Raw genomic sequence first — 25,527 nt, forward strand, 5'->3', positions numbered from 1 at the left:
CTGAAATATGTACAGGATGTCCACCTATTGTCTTCACTATGCAACTATACACATCTGACCTAGCAGTCCACTATATCACCATTTTTAAATCCATGTCTAATAAACTACATACAAATTAGATCAGTGGTACTTATGTATAAAATGTCAATATCGTGTAACCACTAAACAAACACTGAATAAAAGTTCACATTGTCTGCATTAAATAAGTGATACAATTATTCTAATAAGATATTCCCACGGCACATGTCATATAAATGTAGCCTGTTTAGGAATATGAAATGTAATCATCCGAAAATAAATATAATGCATTTTTGTACATATTTATTTGTCATTAACAATATTTTTGTATATTCAAAATCATTTTAAGTATATTCTTATAACTTATGATTATTTTGTTTGTGTGTGTGTGTGTGTGTTCTTGTTTTTGTGACATATCAGGACACGACTCTGTATAATGACATGGGTATGACACAGGTATTACAAGGAGAGGGTGACTTATGAGGACATAACCCATGTCCCCATTTTTCAAAATGCTTATAAATCATACAGAATTAGTTTTTTTTGAGAAAGTAAAAATGCACAAACTTTCCTGTGAGGGTTAGGGTTAGGTGTAGGGTTGGTGTAGGCCATAGAAATATACAGTTTGTACAGTATAAAAACCATTACGCCTATGGGATGTCCCCACTTTTCACAAAAACAAACGTGTGTGTGTGTTTGGTGCATACACACTGCAAAAGTCTTAGGCCACTAGATTTAAAAAAACAATAAAAGTAGTATATATACTTTTGGTCAGCGTGAATTTGAGAAAAACATTTGATAATGATACCCCCCCCCCATTTTGAATTGTTTTATTTCAATGAAAGGTTAAGTTTTTGTGAATACTTTGAAATAAATATCAAAAGGATTAACAATGCAGAATTATTTTCACAGGGTTCTTTGTTCATATTTACCAAACCAATTAGGGATGCTCTGATCAGTCGGCCAGTCCGGAGATAGGTATTTGTAGCAATAGCCAACAATACACTGTATCAATGGGTCAAAATTCTAAATTTTTATTTTATGCCATTTAGGATGAAAAGTAAAGAATAAAGATCATGTTACATGAAGATATTTTGTACATTTCCTATCATAAATCGGCCTATATCTAAACTTAATTTTTGATTAGTAATATGCATTTCTAAGTACTTAATTTAGACAATTTTAAAGGTGATTTTCTCAATATTTAGATGTTTTTTGCACCCTCAGATTCCAGATATTCAAATAGTTGTATCTCAGCCAAATATTGTTAAATTCTAACAAACTGTACATCAATTGAAAGCTTATTTATTCACCTTTCAGGTGGCATATAAATCTTCATTTCAAAATATTGACGTTTATGACTGGTTTTGTGGTATATATATATATATATATATATATATATATATATATATATATATATATATATATATATACACACACACACATACACACACGCACACATCTCACAGTCAGTAAATTATTTTACAATCTTACACAATGTGAATGAGACATTGTTAAAATAATGGTCATGAGGAAGGAGGAGCTTAATTGTCATGATTCAAATAATGTTTCAGTGTTTAATTTTTGAATAACTGCTGCAGCATGGCATTGTCTTTATGCAAATTATAACTTATTTCGTTCTAATGTACGTTGAAATATGACTGTTCTTGACAGGTTTTGAGATTAACACAAATTAAAATATGAATACATCAATCAAAGTTGTGAGCATACGATTAACTGACCGTTTTGATAATGACTTGTTAAAAGAACGTCACCCTACTCTACCCTAAAGTGCTACTAAATCAATAATAGCATTAAAATTAAACAACCTTTTGAAAAAAAAAACAGCCTTAGATGGTTTAAGATGTTCTCCCAGTCTCACCAAGTTAAAAAAGTGTTAAAAACCCCTCTAAAACACACCATCTAACATCGGTGGTGTGAAATTAAGGAGAGATGACAGCATATGGTGCTCATTCACAAATTCCCATGACAGATATTCAGGGGAACACGCATTAGAAATGAGAGGACAGATCACTCGCCTGTGGTTGAACATTTCTCCGGTATTACTGAGAAACTCTTTATCTTTATTCCTCTTTTTGGACCTCCAGGTCGGGAAGCGTTTCTTCTTCTTCTCGCTGGGGCTGGTGGGCAGTGAGTCCGGGAATGAGGTGACATCTCTCGGGCTCGATGGTAAAGTCATGGCCGAACTTCTGAGACTCACTTGGTCGTCTTCTGGTGGAGTGCCCATCTGACCCTCAGTTCTGTCAGCATCCCTGCCTTCCTTATCGAAGCTCTTCGACTTCCCAAACAGTTTCTTAATTTTGGACTTTGATATGCTCATGGTTTTCTTTCGTGGAGTCTTTACCCGACATAAACAAAGGTGAAGTATACCTTTGGTCTTCCGAAAGTGTCAAAACTGAAAGTTTGAAATGCGCACGGATTGTTTGGCGCGTGCTGGAGGCTCGTTATTCACGCGCTCCTGACCTGAAGACTGGGCGGAGCGCGCACTTCAGCTTTGAACTCAGTGTAAACTTTTCCCTTGTTAACGTCTTTCTTATAGACCAAAACTGGTCTGAGCTGTAAAACCTCACGAAAATCAGTTACAAATAAATAAATACAATAAAAAATAACAATAACATATTACATACATACATAATATAAATAAATATATATATATATATATATATATATATATATATATATATATATGGAATACTCATTGTTTGTTCTGAATGTTCTATCGTTAATTTACAGTGCTTAATTAATTAAATACAATTTCCAGCGTGAGACAATTGTTGTTTTTTTATGGAAAGAAGGTTATAGCGTCTCCTTGTGGTCATGCGTCTTAATATTTTAAAATAAATTAACAACTCGCAACTTGTAAAAATTAAAATTGTCATAGTACAATCAGTGAAATACATTTTTAAGAAATTATCCATATGTTTCTTTAAAAAAAATTCCTGTAACCTTTTACGGTTTAATTTGTTAACATTAGTTCAGTTAACATGAACAATGACTGATAGTTCTATGTAATTTATTAATCTTAGTTAATTTCAACATTTATGGATACATTTTTCCAAATAAAAAATTATTGGCATAGTTAATGCACTGTGAACTAGCTCGAACAATTGTATTTTTATTCACGAACATGAGTCAATACAAATTAATACCCATTATATAAAAAACCTACAATGCTCATTGTTAGTTCATGTATTTATGTATCAACCACATTTCACAAATGAGTTTGTTCTAAAGTGTTATTAATGTTCTAAACATAAAATGTTTTCTTAGCAATGTTTAAATAGGAAATGTCTAGTTTTTTTCCAGTCTTCAGTTTTAATTTTCATTCAGTTTACTAAATTACATTATTCAAGAAATAATCATTTTTGTAGAGAAAAATTCCAATGCAAGTTAAAAGCTGACCTTCTCATCTAACTCTCAATCTCTCATGAAGGAATGGCTACATTAAAGCTCTATACATTCATGTATTTATTCTGGATAGAAAGGTTTTTGTATCCATACTATGTGTGGTCATTATTAACATTCAAGATAACCAGGAATATACCAGGAAGAAACAAAGAAGGCGAAGTGCAAAAAGTGTCAAAGTGACAATCCAGTAATTAGTATAAAACAGTATACTAATTTTATACCAAAATAATTCATACTCCAAATTTGTCATAGCTGCCAGCAGTTTATTTAATGAGAGTGCGATGGCATATGGCAAACATGCAGTGTTTTAGAGTTAATGTCAAACCTGTTCCTTGCACCCACATACACAGGTTCAGTCAGAAATCTACAAAGAGCAACATTTTAACATTCAGTTTCTCAGAAAGAGATATGAGCTAAATAGTAATGAGGGAGCATCTCTCTCGCTCTCAAAAAAAAAAAAAAAAAACCATGGTGCATTGCGGATTACTTTAAATTCACAAAGCTGAAAAACTACATTTTAAAAAAAGTGGCCCTGGTCCAACTTTCTAATAGTGTGCAAATTATCTCCTGATCTGAACTCAAAGTGAACTGAATAAGGGGCTGAAAAAAGAAAAATCTCTACATTTTCACTCAACCATCCGGTCCATTAATGGATCAGCATAAACAGAGGAGAGGAAAAAGGAAACAAGCTCCTCTGCAACACAATCTTCCTGTTTTTTGTTCCCACAGAGAGGCAACTCGCTCACTTGCAACAGCAAAGAGATGAGTCTCAATTCATTTTATTCCGTCTTTATCCTTATATGTTGGATTTTGAGTTTAATTCAATGCTTAATGTTCTCTTTTTTTCTGCTACCTTGAGAAAATGTATAAGGCCAGAGGTGTCATTACAAGTCAGTGTCATACGGCTACATTCAGTTCACGAATGTATACAATTTGCACGTTCATTTCTGAAAACCAAAAACAAGATTTATAACCCTACATCACAAAAAGAATTAGAAAACATGGCAACCAGTTTCTTTCATTAATAAACTTCCATTAACATCCAAATCAGAAACAACAAGTTTGCTTTCAATGTCGTATCAACATAAAATGCAGTATTTTACTCTGACCCTTTAATCAAACTTGGTAGGCTAACTTGGTAAGGCTATATCGCCATTTGTCTGTCTATAGAGTCTTTTGATAGCACCACTTCTTAAAAACTCAGCCTCTTTAAATGAGATGCTCCCTGTCTATTTAAACCATTTATTTAAAAAAAAGAAAAAACATTTTTTGCTACTCTTCAAATTAAGGACACTTCATGTGAAGTGCGGGTGATTTAGTTCTACCTCTACCAGAGTTTCCCTTCATGTGTTTCATGCCATGAAATGCAGTTGTGACAGTGCAGCACTCTTTATGTGAAATAATGCATCTATAGTGAATAAGGCAGATCTATAGGATCTCTTCATGTATCTATAGTTTCTGTTAACAAGGTCTTTCCTTCATAAAAAGCCCACAGCTGCAAATTTACCTGGCATGATGTGCCATTTCTGCAAACAACTGTTGACTAATGTGTATTTGAACTTCATATTTAAGTGTTGGCTTTTTGACATCAACGCAAGTCATTATGTACTTCATTTCAAACTTCGATAAAGGATTTTCTGAGACTTCGGTGCTACACTGCTCTCTAAAACTCTCTGAAAATAAACACTGGAGCTTTCAACACTGTTCAAATGCGTTTAGAAAGAAACAAAACAAGACGTGTTTCATAACGGTTCACTTTGCAAGCTTAGAAAAAGCATATTTTTCATATTTTAAATCCATAATAAAACAAAAGGCTGGTGAACCCACTCTTATTGCTACATAGTGTGGGTGAGAGGAATAGATATGCATGAGCCACATGCTCACACACTATCAGCCATTGATACGCCGACAGTATCTGGCACTTCCTGCTTTAACACTTAAACTAAGACAAAAAGTGTCTGACCTAAAAAAAAAAAAAAAAAAAAAAAATGCGAAAAAACCTTTTCAGCTGCACTGAGAGTTATTGATATGTGCTAAAGAGCTGTAACGGAGAAAGAGAAATCATGCATTGGGTATTTACTCTAAATAAAAGAGAAGGAAAAAAGGAGTCCATAGCTTTTTTTTTTTTCTTTCTCGTATGATGAAAAATTAACAGTTCCAGCGGTGCAGGGAGTGGAGTGGAGGAGATTTTGAGCTGTTAATTGACAAGCCGCTTTGCGACATCAGCGTAAGCGATCTCGATCTCCTTGTCGCTGGGACACGTGTTGGTGAACTCCTCGCGCTTGTAGGCATTGTTCAGGTACCTCCAGATGCCCGTCATGTCTTTAGGGATCTCAAAGCCTCTGTACTTCTTTGCCACCACCTGCAAGCAAAAAGGGGGAAAATATTTATTGGAAAATCTTCCTGCTCAGTTCATCATTTAATACTGAACATTATAACCCCATTTAAAGATCATTTGAAGCCCAAAATAATGTTGTAAAATTCTCTTCAATCTGCGGCGTAAGAGGACCTGTATGGCTCATTACCTTAACGATGTGGAGTTTGGGCAGCAGGTTGCAGTCAGCCAGTGTCATCTCTTCACCATCCAGGAACCTGCGTGTGGAGGCCTTCACTTCCTCCATGCTGTTGTGATCGATCTCGTCCGGCAGAGGAGAGCACAGGTACTCATCCAACTTCTGCAAGGTCTTCAGCAGTCCCCTCTCCAAACCTATATGTCAAAACCAGTTTTAGAGTTAGGAAGAATTAAAAAGAATTTGCATTGTATTAATGTCAAAGATGCTGTTTTTACATTTGTTTTAATTTATAAGTGGTTCAAATTTTTTGTGGCTTATTATTTATGTGAACAGTGAACACCCTAAAAGAGATTTTAAAGCCCAAAGGAGTCACCTTTTTTGGATAGAATAAAATAATAATAATAATAATAATAATAATAATAATAATAATAATAATAAATTAAAGTTGCTCTTTTCCATGCAACCTTCCATGCAGGCAGCCAGCCACTTTAAAAGCTTTTTTCACGTCAGTGTCTGTTTTTACAATTCACAAGACCATACCAAATTGGAAAGACAACAATATTTCACAGTAAATAAACCAATTCACTTCTTTTACTGACAGAGCATTAATTTCAAATTGTGAATTTTTTTTTAACATTATTTAATAAAAGTACAACTGTACTGTCAACTACACACAGAAGTTAAAAAATGACTAGAAAAATTACTTCATCTTAGTGTTTTGTCAAAGTTGAAAATGTATTATAAAATAATATCTTTGTACAATATAATATTATATACAACAAATATAAAATAAACAATTATCATCAAGTATTTATAATATAATATATAATTCACAAAATACAAAAGAAGAATGGATTACAGTTCAAATGAATGTAACTAGCCCTTTAGAGGGAGAAAGTGCCTCAAATGCAATTGCAGTGTTTGGTTGCACTTCTACTAAGCTGCCACATAAGGGCATAATCACGCTCCGGTGAAAGCAGTTCTCTACAGTTCATTTCATTTAGCTCTAAACTTTCAAAAAAAGAAAAAGGAACACTCAAACTGAAACTGTTTTCTGTTGCACTTTATTTTACATGTACTTATAGTGTACTTCGTGTATTTATCTAAGAAAGTTCTGGTAATACAAGGTAACTGCATGGGGTAGGGTTAGGTTTAGGGGTAGGTTCAGGGTTAGTACCTAGTTATTACACAGTTATTGTAATTTCTATAATAAGTACCTAGTATGTACATGGGGAACAGGACTATAAAATAAAGTGCTACCCTGTCTTCCTAGAACTGTTTTCTCTCTGTGAGAGGTGGCATATCCTAGCCATTTCTCCTGTACACAGCACTGTCTGCTAGCCTTGAGACATTATTGACAGACTCCAGCTAGAATGAAGAGATTGTTATGACCCACAGTCAACATTTTACTAGGGTGGAGGCTCTTGAAGTTCGTTTATGTTCAGGGTCACTGCCAAACTCTTACTGAGCTGAGGAGTCTTTGAGATTTTGCAGCATTGCATCAAGGCAAATTCCTATCGTATTTATCATTTTGACAACAGTTCTACAGCTTCTGATGAGAGTACAGGTGCTCTTATTTCAAAAATGTAGTTTCAGGTAACACTGTTTACTCTGGAAGTTGATCTAACAATCAAATTATAGCCCTGCCTACAGCACTAAAGCATGTAAATGAGACACTGGATCCAAGCCCTGAGTTATCTACTAGAGACAACACTGTTTACATACTGAACGCGAGACATGACAACCATAGGCCAGGTCTAATCTCTCAAACTAGAGCAATAGAAAGTGTTTGTACGATTAAACTAAGATTATCAAATGTGTGAGTATTCCACTGAGCAATATGCATTAGGTCTTTTGTTTGGAGGTGAAAGAGTGAAATATTTCTGGTTACCCTCGTTGGCATCAGGTTTGGAATTCTTGATGAAGGCAGAGAACTTGGCAAATATGTCCATCCCTGCAGTGTTGGATTCTGGGTGTCTTGCACCCAGTTTAGTGTACCTGAGTATACAAACACATGCGTCACATAAAACCTTTTGACGGTGTTGACACATATAGGACACTTAAATTTCACTAACTTTGGAGGGCAGAGGACGTCCTCTAGGAACTCTTCGATCTTGTTGACATCGGTTTTGACCTCTCCATTAAAGGTGATGAAGGGAGGATGGGTTCCTGGAGCCAGATTCTGCAGATCAGCTGGTTTTCTATCAAGAAGAAACGTAACTATAACATTAAATACATACTTCTCTAAACTATGAAATTATCAATTTTCAATGCGAATTTGAAGACAAATCTGAATTCAAAAACTGTGGAAATGCATTGCAGAGCCCAAAGCAATTGAATCAATTGTTTTTCTTTACAAATACTAGACGATAAGATGCCTTCAGGGCCTGCACACTACGGGGTTTTCCAGAGCACTCGCAGGCCAACACACACATACAAACAAGCATGCACACATTTACTTAGCTTTTTATAAAACCAGTAGGGTAAATGCTAACCCTACCCCTCAGTTTTTTCAACTGAGGATGTTCCTATGTCCACAAAGGGAGGCTGTGAAATCTGAAAACTCTTGAGGGTTCAGGAACAGAGGGGACATATGCCACACGAGGCCGTGCAGGCAGGAACACTCTGATCTTACCAACTACAACAACAGGAAATAACCTCACACCTCTGGCATGAGCACAAGGAGCACCCTATCCCTTTTGGTGGCACAAAGTAAAGGGCAAGAGAGAGGAGAAAGTAACAGGCAGGCAAGCAAGAAAGAATGAAAGAAGTAGTAGGTATTGATAATGCAATAGTCACAGTATCACACAGTTTGATTTAATTTTAGGGTCATAAACTTTGAGCTCAACAAGTTCTCTGTTACAGCCTCCTAAATCACCGGCTGAAGATCATATGTGGAAAGTCTTAACGGAAAGAGGGAGAGAAACGGACTATACGAGTGGAAGCTCTCTTCAAACAGTCATGTAATCTCACACACACACACACACACACACACACACACACACACACACACACACACACACCATAGATTAATGCGAAATGTTTAAATATTTAAGCATATACTTGTTTCAAAAACAAGATCAAAGAATCTTGCAGTATTCTAAGACTCGAAAACTTGGTTAACCTCATTTAAAGAAGTATTTAGGATTCACACACAGCACAGTGGATACTATATAATAGCAGGTTAAAGTCACTGCTAATATTAGATGGCTTAACCTCATTTTCAGAAGGTCAAAATATTACCACGGATCATCAGTGGCTCACACCCGGGCGTAAAAACATAGGGCCACTGCTGCCACTGTTACATGAGCGTCTTAAATTCCTCAGTGAAATACTTAAACGTGCTGACTCACACAACATCACGGACAACTGCGAATGCCTAAGACTGAGAATGAAAATTAATATCCGAGATGGCTGAAAATGAGACTCCCCAATACACACACATACACTTAGGCCATCCTTAAAAATATTCTTGTCTGCCGTAATCCGACCGACCCTGTCAATTTAGCACCGACTACATTTTTTTATTTTTTTTTGCTTTTAGTCCGACCGACTTGCCGATTGTAAATTTGTGTTAAGACCGACCAATTATTTTTTTACTCTTCAAACAACTAATACAAACGCAATAAAATACTATTAATTATATTTAAGTATTGTAAATATATAAACCGCCTTGGCCTACATACAAATGAAGGCTATCTTCTTTAATAAAAAAAAAACTACTCTTCAAACAACTAATACAAACAATAAAATACTATTAATTATATTTAAGTATTGTAAATATATAAATTGCCTTGGCCTACATACAAATGAAGGCTATCTTCTTTAATAAAAAAAAAAAAACCCTTGACGTAATCTGTGTTTACACGGATGTCACTGTGGCCTGTGCGTTCACTTCGTCTCCTCTCATTCTCTGTCAGAATGTTCGCGGTCACTGTTCAAAGTTATACGGGTTTGGGCACCATAATAAATCTAAAAAAATTCATTAAAACAGCTCGACACCGCTTTAACTTGGCACGAAGTTCTGGAAAACTGTGCCCAGATCTTTTCCCATCCCTTCTCCTCTCTAGTCTAAAATCGTGACAGTGTCCACTTTATGTTCGAAAATCTATTGCACGAATCAACCAACACAAGTTTAGAAAACGAAAATAAGAAATTTATTTTAACGACCTTCTCTCGGAGTGCGTCCAGGTTTTTTATTTTTATTTTTTTTGAACAGGCGTCACACAGCAACTGCAGCTTCGGACAAACACGCATAACAGCAAATAATACTTCTGCACACGGTTTCTCTTTTTACAACAGAAATGTGAATTCTGCCGGTATTCAGACAGTCTCATGCATACAGATTCATAATTCATACCGACGTCATCATCACAAAAATGTACTTTTTTTTTTTTTTTACATTGAAACTTAAAAAAATATATATATAGACTGACCTACCGACCCTACCGAAAAAAAAAAAAAAAATTACTGTTACTGCAAACCAAATATCTAAAAGTGCACACAAATTTATCTAGAATCTATACAAGTTTTTTCCAAACAAAGACAATGTATTTCTCTATGTAAGGTTTTATCAGATTAAATTCACTTCTGGGGATGTTTCTGCCACTAAACCAAGAACCAAGAATGTTCACACGCACCTCTTTAGGTCCACAGTGGTGACGTTGAAGACTACACCCTTCAGCCACAGGATCATGAAGAGACGCTGAGAAAATGGACAGTTGCCGATACTTTCTCCATCACTGCCCGCCTGAAAGACAAAGAAAAATGTTTGTCTGACTTGAGAAATCAGTAAAACTGTCATGATTCCAATGAGTTGCTCCACATCAGCTGTGGGAATAGCAGCAAACATTTTGCAATCACTGGGTTATTATCGTACAATTCCGTACCATCGCTGATAGATCAGATTACAGCCAGAGAAACAACTAAACCACATCAAGAAAGATAACTTAAAGAATCAGAGATTTATTTGACTGGAAGATTAACTTTAACCCAGCTTCCAACACACAAACCAATATTAAGAGCAGAAGGCAAGATGACCCCGACTTAAAAACATGTCAGGCATTTCCAGTTTCAATAAATCTGTCATAACCAACCGGACAGTGAAAGCTAAAACACTGTACACTGACACGGTGTTCTTTTACTGCCGAAGAGACCATCCAGAGACCCTTAAATTCATGAAAATGTACATAAAACAGAGCATAAATTTATTCAGTTGATAACACTTTATTTTAAGGACCAAATCTCACTACTAACTAGTTGCTTATTAGCTTGAAAATTAATAGCATATTGGCTGTTTATTAGTACTTACAAAGCACATATTGTTGCCTTATTCTGCATGACCATATTTTAGATCCTTTAATCTTCCCCACACCTAAACTTAATAAATACTTACTAACTTATAACAAGTAACAAATTTAGTAGTTTATTGTGGGAAAACCCTTATTTAATAGTGAATGTGTTCTCTATTCTAAAGTGTTCCCATTCAGTTATTGAAAATGTACAACAGCGGAGTACTGAGATAAAGAGAATGGAATTTAGCTAGTCGTGTGACTTTATTGAGCCTGTGCTATTATGTTTTATGCATTTATTTATTTTTCAATCAGGGAAATGGCTGAGTGCCCCTTTAAAACATTCATCTTACTGTGGATAACAAGTGTATGTGTGAAATTTTTTTCAAAGACAAAGATTCCACAGTGAAGATGTCACCAAATGAGCCCACCCTCTTCCTCCGCATCTCTCGGCTGAATACCAACTCCAACACACAACAGACCATCTCTCCATGAACCCTCCACTGAGCTCCAGAAACAAGATGCTCATGACTCAGAGACTAGAGATGTTCATGTGTGCTTCAGCTATTTAGATTCAGCTAATTGTACAATGAGCTGACAGTCAGACTGACCTGACCTAACAGAAACCACTGTTCTTTGGGATTAGTAGTAGTTTTTAGAATTTTCATTCTTGGGTGAACTCACCTTACTCTATTTCAAGGGGGGAAAATCTATATATATATATATATATATATATATATATATATATATATATATATATATATATATATATATATATATATATATATAGGCCTATATATTCATGCTTAAGAGAACTGCATTATTTTTCTCCATGATGCCTATCATCTGACTGCGAGTAAAACTTCCTGTGCATTTCATGTAAAGTGTTACAAATTTTGAATGAAAATTCCTAAGGAAGCTTCCTATTTAGGCAGTACAGTAGGCACAGAGGCAGGTTTCGGAACATAGCTAGGCAGAAAATATTACAAGACAACAATTAGATGAAATCACCACCATTTATAGGATGAAACCCATTCTGTACCATTACACAATCATAAGTGGTCTGTTCTGGATTCTAGCATGTTCTCAGAGTTCAAAAAATATCATAGAGCAGCACTGATATCTGAATCAGTTGTTGTAAGCTCTCGTGTTATCTGGTTTCGCACGCTGAAAAGAATCCAGCAGCCCAATAAAGAACAGAAGACTTTGTTCTAGAGAGATCGCTCTCTCTCTCTGCCTCTCTTTCATTCTTCCTCCATCTCTTTCCTGTCCAGGCACCCTGCTGGGATCTCGTTCATACACTTTTCTCTCTCTCTCTCTCAGTGGTGAACAAAAGTTTTACTTTTGTTCAGTGTTCACTAGCAAATTGACTCATAGTTCATTTCAGTGGCTTCTCTTGTGAAGATATGCTGGTAAAGAGTGAATTTTTGTCCCTTTTACATCCATCCATTCACTGTAAGAGGGAATGGGAAGAGTCTGTCTCATTGGGTTAGGACAACAGTTTCCATAGAGACACATGGATGTAGTGTCCATCCTGTAGAAATCAGTCTATTAGGACTGACAATAGACCACACAAAACAACCTGTTACATAAACTCACAGCCAAGAACTGCAACAGTACAAAAAGATGAGGGTTATGATGATGAAGAGAAACATTCAAATCAAAGCTTCTTCACTTCTGTCTGAAAAACTTTCAAGTCTGAAAATGTCAAGAAATTAACAAAATAAGTACTGACTGAAATGAAATCATTCATATATAATATCTTTCATGTTCATCAAGGATTAATTTAATCAAAAGTACAGGGATTGTTGATTTTTTTAATATATAACTGCTTTCCATTTTGACACATTTTAAAGTAATATTTTTTGCGAATTTTGGATTTTCAAAAAATATTTTAGTCTATAGAAATAAATACACATTAAGATTTAATAAATGAATGGAATATACACACACACCTCAATATTTCTTAAATGTATACAGTACACACACATATTGCACAAACAGAATTTTTATTTTAGACGTGATTAACTGCAATGAACCGTTTTGACAGCCATACTTCAAATTGATCAAAAGTGACAATTTATTCAATATTTGCGAAATAATTAAATGCATATCAAAATAAAAATAAGATTAATATATGTATATATGCCTCCCTGTTCTCTAAATACTACAGGTAATATATCAAAGCATTTCTGAGTGACTGATCACTGAAGTACTGATGCTATTTAATGATGCTGGACTGTGACAGGAAACCCAGAAAATCATGTCATGGGAAAACTGTTGACTTGTCAATAATCGTTCATCAAACATAAGGGATTAATTTTCTGCAAACATCAGAATCGTAGGCTCCTTTTGTTTAAAGACCAAACCATCCAAATGTTAAGGAAGTCAAATCAATTGATGAAGCAGCTACAAATAGAGGTTAGTATTGGGAGAATTCGGGTTTTTTTTTTTTTTTTTGCTGCAGTACCAGTAAATACCCTGAAGGTTACAACGGCTGTGGATTCCCGAGGGTGTTTCTGCTTATCTGCTCCATTCATCACAACAGAGGGCAAACTGCCTCGCCTCACACAAAAAGGTTTAATAAGAAGACCAAATGTTTGTACTAACAAGGGACGCAGAGAGAAAACTCAAAAAGACGTCAGCCATTCAAGTCCCTGCAGAATGTTTATTTAAAAGAATCTGGATTTAATTATTTGCTGGTTATAATCCAACTCCTGTGCTTTTGAACCAAGCTTTATAAAATAAGTTTAATTACCGATTATAACACATCTTCATATATTGTGAAGCAACAAGAAAAAAGCAGCAGCATGTGGGCTTTCATAAACTAAAGAGGATTCTCTCCTGTTTACGTATTAAGCCCTCTTCGGTCTTCAATTCTCCCCTTTTTGTTGTTCTACTCGTATCTTCTCTCTCACCTCCCCCTCTGTAAGGCCTCTGAGGATGATGGGGAGGGGAGCAGAATATATTCCAGAAATGCTGGGCATGGGGTGTTGAGTGAGGGTTTTGTTTAGGTTTTGCGACGTCGACTGAGGGCAAGCATTTCCTCTAAGACAGCTGCACACATGTCCACGCTTACATTCAAACCCATTTGATCGGACTAAAATAACTCCGCTACACAACACACCATAACTCAAGATACTGGAACATCTGTGCTGCACGCTTTTATCAGCCAATTTTGAACAGAACTGATGTTGTCCCCATAAAACCGGATGGGTCCAAATGACCTTTGAAAGATGCCCACATTCAAAAATGAACAGCAGCAGTGTGTTTTCCATCGATATTGCCCTCTATATACATCTTTCTATTCAGAGAGGTCTCTCAGATCCATATGGATGACTCTCCAAACACAAACAGAGCCCTTTTGTTCAACACCTCTTAAAAACACATTGGGGGCATCCAAAAGAAAAGAGGGGGAAAAACAGATGGCAGTCTCAGGAAGTGAAAGACTGGCTGCATACCTTATATGGCAACCCCCGAGACCTTAAGCAAAAACATAAAACTTACTCATATTCCAAAAGAATTACCAAAGACTGATTAAAAAAAAAGAAAAAAAAAAAAGTTGAAATGTTTGGTTAAACAGGCAGAGTCTGTGAATCAGTTCTAAACACTGAATGTTTTGAATGATGTTAGTGTCAAAAGTTCCTGCATATAATTTTTCCCCGATTAAATAAATTAAAAACAATTGTTAAAACAGTTTACACATGTATATTTCTCAAATTAGTTATATTATTATTATTATTATTTATATATATATATATATATATATATATATATATATATATATATATATATATATATATATATATATATATATATATATATATATATTATATAATGATATATACCAACACACACACTCCTAGAAAGTATCATTTAAATGTTTGGGGTTGTTAGGGTTTTTTTATGATAAAAAAAAAAAAAAAAAAAAGATGTTAACATGCATTTATTAACAAAAAACACAGTAAAACAGTAATGTTGTGAAATATGTATTACATTATGTAAATTAGGGATGGGCATTCGATTAAATTTTCTTAGTCGATCGTCGGGAGAATTAACGATCGACTATCGATTAATCATTAATATTTTTATAATATAATTATTTATTTTTTATAATAAAAAAAATGCAATGAATACTCGGTGAGACCTATATTACAAGATCAACTTGTGGCAGACAGTTAAACTACGTTCAGGCAAACCGAACATATATGCGCGTGCATATGCAGTGCTCTGCAGCTGCTACAGAGACCTCATTTGTTCCAAAATAATAATAATGATAAAAGAATCATGTTAAACAATAACATTAAAAAAAAACATTATAATACTTAGATCTGACAGATTTTGTCAAAATGTAACTCAAAACTATCCAAGCCAGAAGAAAAGGCCAGATATTAGCCTTCCTAACAATTACGCTAACGTAACAAATTATGCTACTTAAAGCCTCATGAAAAATAACTAACTTTAATAACTAGCATACAACTTCTGCACGAGTCTACGAATTTTTGCTGAGAAATACCGTATAAGCATGTTGACATGATCTGGTGTCAGACGCGACCGCAACCATGGTGACCGTCAGTCCAGCCGCCGAAAACACCCGCTCTGAGGGAAATGACGTTGCCGGGATGCACAGGTACATCATTTGAGTCGTGGCCGAGTTGTACTTAAACACCCCATCGCAATGTTTGCAGTTAACTAGTTCGCTTTTTAAATCAAAATGGTCCCACGCCACACTTCGCCGTGACATCTTCATGATTATTCTTTGAAATCAAAACGGAAGATCACAGATAACCGAGTAGGGTGTCAAATATTGCACCCTGGTGGTAAAATATTTAATTGCTGCCACACAGTGAAATTCATTTAATTGCTTCAAGACTCGCACTGCGCAACGCAACCTGCATTAGATAAAAAAAAATGCTTTAGATTAATCGATAACAAATTAACATGATCGAGGAAAATCTTAACGATCAATTATCGATCGTCGATTAATCATGCCCATCCCTAATGTAAATTATCCGTTTTCTATTTTAACATTTTTAAATGTAGTTTATTCCTGTGATGGCAAAGCTGAATTTTACTTTCAATGCCACTACTCCAGTCTTCAGTGTTGCATAATACTTCAAAAATCATTCCCATATGCTGTCGTGCTACTGAAGAAACATTTATTGTTATCAATGTTAAAAACCTCTGCTGAATAATTTTTATTTTCCTTCACATTTTTCTGGATTTATTACTTAATGACTTGCAAGTTTACAAGAACAGAATTTATTCAATAAAGGATGAATAGCCACTTTAACCGAATGCATGCTATTTTGTCCAGAGAAAGATAATGTCTTTTTTGTGTGTGTTTTTAATGATGGGGTGTATAATATACACAAATATAGTTATACTAGCCATTTTAATCTCCATTTATAACACATTTTCAGAGCAAACACTTTTAATTGGGGTTTGTCTTGAGTATCATCAAGGTTTCCAAATAAAAACGTAGTCCATCATAATGTTCACTGCTAATATGCTTTCGGGCTGAACTGTGTCACATTCTCTCTCTCTCAAGCTCAGGTGGAAGCGAAGTGTTTTAATATACTCTGTGACACTGTCAGGGCCAGACGAGGGATTTGAACTCCCAAAGGAGAAGCGCACACAGCTACAGTTGTCCAGTGGAGACAGTGAGTCATGGTGCAGTAGCTACTGAGCATGTCACCGTCTCCATCTGATCTGCGGTCTCTGTGAGTGATCTCATCTCTTCCAGAAAAACTCTGAAGATGTCACAGAGTGCAGCTCAATCTGAAAGCATGAAGGTGGAGTCTCTCTCCCACACACACACCTCAACACAATCAGACACATTTCATAGCCCGGCACCCACTCGGCTCTCTCTTTCAGCCCTGCCTTGTTAGGCCACACTGAGATTCCCACAGGACAGAGATGTGTGTGTGTGTCTGGAGGTGGGACCGAGGGGAAGTGCCCAGCAGACTAAATTTAGAACTCTAAACAGCTAAACTCTTCGCAAATCACAATGTGCTCATTCTCCAGCCCCTGTGAACGATCTGACCACGATGTTACCTTATATGGACGGAGGGAAAAGAGGGAAGGAGAAAGAGAAAGAATAAGACATACAGACAGAAAGAAGGATATCCCGCTTGAAAAACATTAACATACAATTTTCCAAATGACGCTCACATGAGACAATCTATGCTTTCTCTTTATTTTTACATTTGATTATACAATTTCTTGCATTTTTCTTACTACTCTAAATAAAGTGTTTGTACCTTTTTACTTGAAATTTGTAATATATATATATATATATATATATATATATATATATATATATATATATATATATATATATATATATATATATATATATATATATATATATATATATATATATATATATATATATATATAAAAATATAAGAGAGAGAGAGAGAGAGAGAGAGAATGTCGATTTAAGATGAAATAATATTTTTGGTTATATTGCCCACCCCTTGTGAGAAAAATCACTTACTAAATTATGCAAATAGGATATCCAGCTTTTAACTCTCAAGATTGTCTGTGGTGATCATAGACATCTTGAATTTACATTGAACTTGAAACATCTCTTTAAAGAAATGATAAAAGAGAGCAAGCAAAACAAGGGAAGATATGTAGACATTAAAATAAATTGCTGGGATTTGAATTCTGCATGTTTCCAGATTCATTGCAGACCTCCTAAGTTGGTGCAAACATACCCAGAACATTCCTCCTAACAAAAAAAGCAGAGCCCAGACTGATGACTCACGGCCACGCTTCCAGCCTGTCATTGGTCAGCGCTCGCACACTCACATCAATGGACACATGCAGAGTCTTGCCTACACCACTGGTTACACAAAGTCGCACCAGCTGAATAAACAAGTGTTTTTCAAATGAACAAAACACACGCAGGTCGCTTTGTTTCTGAGACGAGAGCCAATCAGCTGTGATATCTGACAAAACTAAACATGCAGATCAGCAGCAGAATCTAGACATACCGAGACGAGCATATAGGTTAAGACTGCCACAGTAAAATCACTCCTGCTAGAAGAACCCTGTCAAATTTGCCTAAATTTTACTTTTAAAATAAAATTCAAATGCTGGCTTTGCTACAGATGTCATCGTACAGTGACATTCAATTTCATGATAGCAAAGGCACGCACACGATTCTATTTAAGACCTGTGAGGGAATCAGACAGCGCTGACACGGCTCCAGGTGCTCCTGAAATCACACTCATTGGCACATAGCTGCAAAAGTCCGTCACACACAAAACAAACAAAACACTGAAAACAAGAAAAACATATACATACATATATATATATATATATATCTGACTATTAACGGAAGATGATGCAACTTATGATTAATCCAGATGAAAATAAACCAGCTATTACAGTCACTTCATTTTTGCTCTTTCTGCTTTCTAGGGCTGCTACATTAATTGATATTGACTGTAATTTTACAGTTGTAAAATAAAATACCATTATCATCATTAAATACTTTTTTTTGTTAATAATAATAGCATTTATATAATGATATTTTTGTTATTATATAGCCATATTTATATATAAAACCTCAAAACTTAGGCCAAATTGTGCATCCTTGCAAACTAAATTTGCTTTACTGATAGCATACAAACTCTTCAACATTTAAATCAATATATGAATATTAAATAATTCATATCTAATTTTATATTATATATATATATCACACACACATTATTGATTGATAGATAGATAGATAGATAGATAGATAGATAGATAGATAGATAGATAGATAGATAGATAGATAGATAGATAGATAGATAGATAGATAGATAGATAGATAGATAGATAGATAGATAGATAGATAGATAGATAGATAGATAGATAGATAGATAGATAGATAGATAGATAGATAGATAGATAGATAGATAGATAGAGATAGGCTCACTGCTGAGACGACTGCAATGCAGCTTTCTGGTCAGAAATGAGCGGTCCATGAACAAGACTGGCTGAGGGATGAAGAGAGAGAGGGAAGGAGGGGGTGAAAGAGTTCAAGCATGTCTTTTATCCTTCAGATTGTTCAGTAAAGACAGATTGATTTGACTTTGGTGGGACTTCAGAGGCCAAGAATGTGTCCATGTCTGTCTGTTCTTACAATCCTGTATCACTGTGTGAACATGTAAGAAGACAAACTCTCTCCAATCTATAAACAAACACAATGCCTTTTTCTCACAAATCATTTGATGCATTCAAATGTCTGTGTTTATATAAGATCCCATCTTGGCAGCTGATAAAAGACTGAATTGCATATTTAACACTGTAATTGGACTGTAAAAAAAAAAAAAAAAACCTGACCGCTAGTTTGGGTTAAAAATGGAAGCTGTGAGAGATGAAAGGACACTCTGAGCTGTGCCATAATCCTTCTCAAACGCAAAAGGTCCTCTCGAGGTTCTGACAGACACATTGTTGTTAGCAGCACAATAGGTCTGAGTGTATGAACTCCACATGAATACCAAAAAAATTCAACTAAATATTTCAAAAGGTCAGCATTTCCTTTTTTATTGTCAAAGGAGCAAACAGTTCCTTCAAAAATAAATGCAAAGTTAACAAATACGACCAAACTTTGGCCTTGAATTCATAAGCAGCAATTAAACTATAACTCTGCACAGAACAAACGCAAACATCAGCTAAAACACAGACAAAACACTGAAGTCATCTGACTCTGCATGCAGCATAAACAATAATTAATCTAAAGAACCAATCAAAGCAGAGCAAGGGTTATTGTGGTTGCATCATCAGCACCTGGACGGTGTAAAGCACCTGAGTGCCAGTGTCCTTCTGTTGAGTAAACATTACCACGGTCACATGGTGATCTGGCTCACTTTACAGAGCTAGTTTTGACCCCGTATGCACATGTAGGTAGAGGATTGGGTAGATTATTAATGATCTATGTATTTTAAAGAAAATGTAAATGACACTTGTCAATGCAAAACTGAGCAATAGTCATAACAATATTTGCTTTTGTAAGACATTTTAAATTAGGGATGCACATATATTAAAATTCAAGAATATAGATAAGAGAATAATACATTTTGTTAATTATTTTAATTGTTATGGCAGATAAACCAAAAAATCTGTAATTTTTTTAAAAAGAACTTTTAAAAACATTTATTTTAATCTTTTTCAAATATATACGCACAATTAAAGGAGTAGTTCACTTCCAGAATGAAAATTTCCTGATCATTTACTCACCCCCATGTCAGGCAAAATGTTCATTTCTTTCTTTCTTTCTACGGTCAAAAAGAAATGTATGGTTTTTGAGGAAAACACGCCAGGATTTTTCTTAATATAGTGGACTTCAATGGTGGTTGAAGGGCCATATATATATATATATATATATATATATATATATATATATATATATATATATATATATATATAGAGTTGTTCCGATTCCGATACTAGTATCGGAAATATCTCCGATACCACAACAAATTCTGGCATCGGCATCGGCGAGTACATGAACCCATATACCGATCCGATACCATTTTCTTAAAAAAGACCTAGTTATGACCGCAAGCTTTGCCTAACCGCTGCACGGTTCTTCTTCGCTGCTCAAAATGCATTGAAAACACAGGAAGTTGTGCTGTGTTGCCACAAGCAACCCCTGTTTAGAGCAGCGAAGAAGAAATGAAAACGCGTTAGCAGCCCTTATCTATATATGACTGGATCACTCATCACATTCTAAACTGCCAAAAGACAGTGAAGCCGCTACTATATTATAGATCAGTGGTTAGCAGTATGTCTCTGTAGTACCGGTAGTTACAGACTCTCGAGTATATTCAGTACCGGCAACTGCGTTCAGTCGCTTCCGTGTAAGTCAAAACGCAGGGCTCCAGACAGTAGCCGAATATATACTAGTGTCTGTGAATATTAAACTGCAAAATACTATTTAAATATTACTCCCGCAAAATCTACATCTCTGTGGGTGACTGGCACAGATGCGCGAGAGCTCGCTGTTTTGTAGTCTCTGCTGTGTGTCATGAGGACACGAACGCATAAACCGTCACTTCATGAGAATTTACCGTTTCATTTGAGAATACTGTCATATCATAAACACAGACACTCAAAGATCTTCATGGCAGCCCATTAAAATAAATGTTTGGTTTACATGAGTAAATTGACAATATATAAAGCTACTGTTGTAGCCTACAGTAATAATAATACATCTCTATAATAATAATAATTATGCCTAGATGGTTGCTTGTTTTTTACTTGTTTTTTACTTGTTAGAGATTATCTGATTAATAGATCTTTTTTTATATTCCTAGACTTATTTGTTGCAGTTTTTTTATACAGTTATATTGTAAAACTTAAATACCTTTTTTAGTTTGCGGTGTTAGATTTTTGGCTGCATTTGAAGTTCTTTTTTGCATAAGAAAATAAATAATACTGTCAAATTCATGTTAGATAATAAAAATACTGTAATAAATACAGTAGTTCACCATGTATTTGTTCATGTTTTATTGAGGGATCTGTCTGAAGCACACCATAAAAAAATTCTAGCAATTTACACAGGGCTAGTAGTATATACAGCTGTATATACAGATATACACCCAGGTATCGGATCAGTACTCGGTATCGGCCGATACCCTGAGCCCAGGTATCGGAATCGGTATCGGGAAGAGAAAAAGGGTATCGGAACATCTCTATATATATATATATATGGGATATTCTATATGGGATTGTGTAGAGTCCTTTGACACTGTTGGCTATCATTGAAGTCTTTTATATGGAGAACAGACCTGGAATGTTTTCTAAAAATATCTAGAATTCACCACACTTATAGATGTTGAATTGAATGGAAGCGTTTCCGTAAAAAATAAAAATAAGCCTAACATCCAATAATCATAAGAACTGCAAATCTTTGCTCTGTCCAAGGCTTCATTACTTCTGCATCATACTCTAGAGAAGTCACATCAATTTAAGAGACGCTGATCCCATTAAAGCTCTGAGGTTGATCTCTAAATCTCAAATCCATTAGGAGCACACTGAGGATAGATAGCCAACCAAGAGAAAAACAAAAGCTTCTAAACCAGCAAGCACTGATCAGATTCAGCCGCACAAGAAGTGTGTTCGGGCCCTTTTTGAAATGTACTGTACATCAGCAAACGCTGCAGTGTGCTTTACTGCGATCAAAGCAAAAATCTGAACGTCCACGTGGTGAAGATGACCAGCAGGTGCGGCTGTACAGAGGGAGGGAGGAGGGGAGACGACTGCATTATCAGCCGCCAGCAGGAGCAAGGTTTGCCTGGTTTCTATGGCAACAAAGGGGCTGGTCCTGCTGTGATGTGCAGGAAGAAAAGGTGGAACAAAGATGCATTACATACATGCTGTTAATTATGAATGAGAGAGACATAAAACGACAGAAAGGAAGAGAGCGAGGTCAACATTATCTTTCTGCTGCAGGATGTGTGCACTTTCAAACAAAAAAAATGAAACTCTCTTTGCCCAGGTGCAATAGAAACAAAACACAGACAGTGTAAGTGTCACTGCAGCACATCTGATATCAGCAGACTCTGAATAAGAGTGACCGGAGGTCTCTCTTCATGCCGTTCCACATCAAACCACAAAAGCAGGAGAACGGTTTCACTGCTCATGCACTAATTTTTTTGATGATGATTCCCTATGTAATGATCAGGCAACACTGCTGTGTGGTCAGGCTGAATCAAAAAATATGACCGCAGCAATAAAAGACAATCATTTCTAGACTTTCCCCATTCATAAAAACAGCATCACATGAGATCAGGATCACGGAGAACTACAGCATGTTACCACAAAAATATCAAGCACTTCATACAGTGTGGCATCATAGCAAGACACTCTTAAAAATGGCAGCAGGATGGAGACTTTATTGTAAAAACACTAAATGCAAATTAGAGTTTTGTGCAATTGTTTGCATTAGCTAGAAGCCATCTAAAGGTTAATGTACTTATGAACATTTACAAAATGTACTCAAATGCTCTCTAAAGTGAGAATATATATATTATTGGTTATAAATATTTCTAAAAATATTTAAAATATTATGTGTGTATATACACACACATAAAAACATTTATTTAAAAATAAAGCATTTTAAATTCAAAGAATATATTTTTTGTTAAAAAAAAAAAAAAAAAAAAAAAGCTATATGCACTAAAAATGTATTGCATTTAAAAACTTCAATATAATAAAAGAAATTAGAAATATTTTTTAAAGAAAATTATTTTCAATATGTCCTACCCAAAGCTCAAATATAGTACAGTAAAAACAAATGCAGTAAAGAGAACTGCACTTTTCAGATTTACCTGGGGGGGGGGGGGGGGGGGTTAATCTATCAGTCAATCGGTTAGAAACCAAAGCCCATACTTAAAATATCAGTCTCTTCTAATGTTTTCTAGGGTCACTTCACAACTTCCAAAAAGAGCTGACCTATACATGTGCCTTGTAACGTGACAAACTGCTTTTATGTTCTTTGAATTATTAATTACAATCCATTTAATACAGCAGGGGCATCCTTTAATTAAAGCCTCGGGAATCATATACACCTGGTCAGCGTTTTCACGTCTGAGATCCAAAGTCTTCTGAGCTTTAATGCACCAGTAGTTTAGGAACCATGCGGGTCGGAGAGGAGAGCATGTCGTAACACACTTCTAAACAGATCTCTCAGTCTCTAAACATCCACTGCTAGGAGCCCCCTCCTATTTCTGGAACTCCCTCCCCTCCTCTTCACACCCTCCTTTCAGTCTTGCAGGAGTTTTCCCGCTCTGCCGGGCAGAAGGCCTTTAGAGGGAGAGAAAAAGAAGAGAAAGGGAAAGAAAGAGGACAGCAGGGTTCCAGAAGTGGAGAGGAATTCGAATAATTCCAGTTTGATTACTCAAAGATCCAAGGGAGGACCAGATTCCTCCGCTTCAGTTTATATTGGAAATGACGAAGAGTTTAGTCTTAAGAAGCAAACCAAAGATAAATAGATCCTGACACCATCTCTGATTACTATAAACACAGACTGATTCCTGTGTGGAGTTAAAATATGAAACTCTGTTATGAAGGCAAACAATGCTGTAGTAGATACAGAAACAAAAGGCGGTTTCATCCATTCAAAGGGTATTAAATACAATGTCCTTTCCTAACAGACAAAACTCTGGCAGAGCACATTTGAGCTCTTTCGGCTCCAGTGTGGGTCACTCTGTATCCTGGACCGGACGGATTTCCTGCGGTCGGGATTGGGAACTGCAGATGTACATTGCTGTCGGTTTCCCATGCAAACCCGCATGCTTTGTGCATCTGGCTGAGGGAGCAAACTCTTATCCCTTTATTTTTGTTACATATAATCATAAAAATCATAAAAATCTAAAAGGAGCAGCACATAGACAGATATTGAGAAAAAGCCTCCACCCATTGACGTTCACATGGACAAAGTGTCATCATCGTTCACTCTTACTGTTAAACACAACGGATGAATCGATTCTCTGACATTGTTTTAGACATATTAAGGTGGTCGCTTTGACTGTTAATTGTTTACCTATCAAGAGAAAACTGAATTGTGATTGAAGTTACAACAGAAGCCTGTAACGTTAGTGTGAACGTGTAGGACTGACAGACTCGGTCTCCATTCACTTTCATCACATCTTTTTAGTAAAGTGACCGTTTTTCGTTCACTCTAAAATATAGTTTGCATTAACAAACAAACATTATTCGTAGAGATTTGTATGAATATATGATGACAAAATTTTAATTTTTGGGTGCGCTATCTCTTTACTTCAACGACTGGAGTTTTCAGTCAGGCTCTTACCTTCACAAAAAGCTCGATGACGGGTTCGTTATCCCCCTTTACACCGTTCTGAGGTACCGAGAGAGACATCCCCAACTTTTGGCTTTAGACTCGTTCGCAAACAACAAACCTCGATTTCTTCACCTTGGCACAAAAAGTTTTCCTTTCACGCCTCCCTCTTTCTCGAACCGAGTCTTTCGAGCACAAATACCACTCTGCGGTTTTTCCAAGGGCAACCGAAAAACAGAGAGTCCGTTAAAATAAAATAAAAAATGCCACTTTTTTTCCACGAGGTCCCGCTGCTTAGAAACACATCACTGAAAAGCCTATATGTCTCCTCCGACAGAAATGTGGAAAAGCAACTGGAGTATTTAAGGCGGTGATGTCATGCGCAGAGTGAACGAAACGGGCGCGCGCAGAATCAGTAACGTTATAGAGCACCATCCCGCGTGCACTAGAGAGCTGGCGCTTCCTT

General features: G+C 35.9%; 2 protein-coding genes across 2 annotated transcripts in view; both read right to left on the reverse strand.

The window, feature by feature from the left end:
* LOC127976084 (beta/gamma crystallin domain-containing protein 1) overlaps positions 1–2,483 on the reverse strand; it is a 41,330-nt gene extending 38,847 nt beyond the window's left edge. Inside the window, exon 1 of the mRNA XM_052580204.1 lies at positions 2,058–2,483. Within this exon, the coding sequence (XP_052436164.1) occupies positions 2,058–2,359 (302 nt within the window). The 5' untranslated portion in view covers positions 2,360–2,483. The remainder of the gene's footprint in view (positions 1–2,057) is intronic.
* Positions 2,484–3,689: 1,206 nt separating this feature from the next.
* Positions 3,690–25,448, reverse strand: LOC127976326 (chloride intracellular channel protein 4). Its single transcript, XM_052580681.1, has 6 exons — positions 25,074–25,448; positions 10,601–10,710; positions 8,036–8,161; positions 7,852–7,958; positions 5,973–6,154; positions 3,690–5,809 (listed from the first exon to the last, which is right to left on the reverse strand). The coding sequence occupies exons 1-6, from the start codon at positions 25,140–25,142 to the stop codon at positions 5,645–5,647; spliced, it is 759 nt and encodes a 252-aa protein (XP_052436641.1). The 5' UTR covers positions 25,143–25,448; the 3' UTR covers positions 3,690–5,644.
* Between the last annotated feature and the right edge of the window lie 79 nt (positions 25,449–25,527).

Source organism: Carassius gibelio, chromosome B17 (assembly GCF_023724105.1).
Source record: "Carassius gibelio isolate Cgi1373 ecotype wild population from Czech Republic chromosome B17, carGib1.2-hapl.c, whole genome shotgun sequence".
Lineage (NCBI taxonomy): Eukaryota > Metazoa > Chordata > Actinopteri > Cypriniformes > Cyprinidae > Carassius > Carassius gibelio.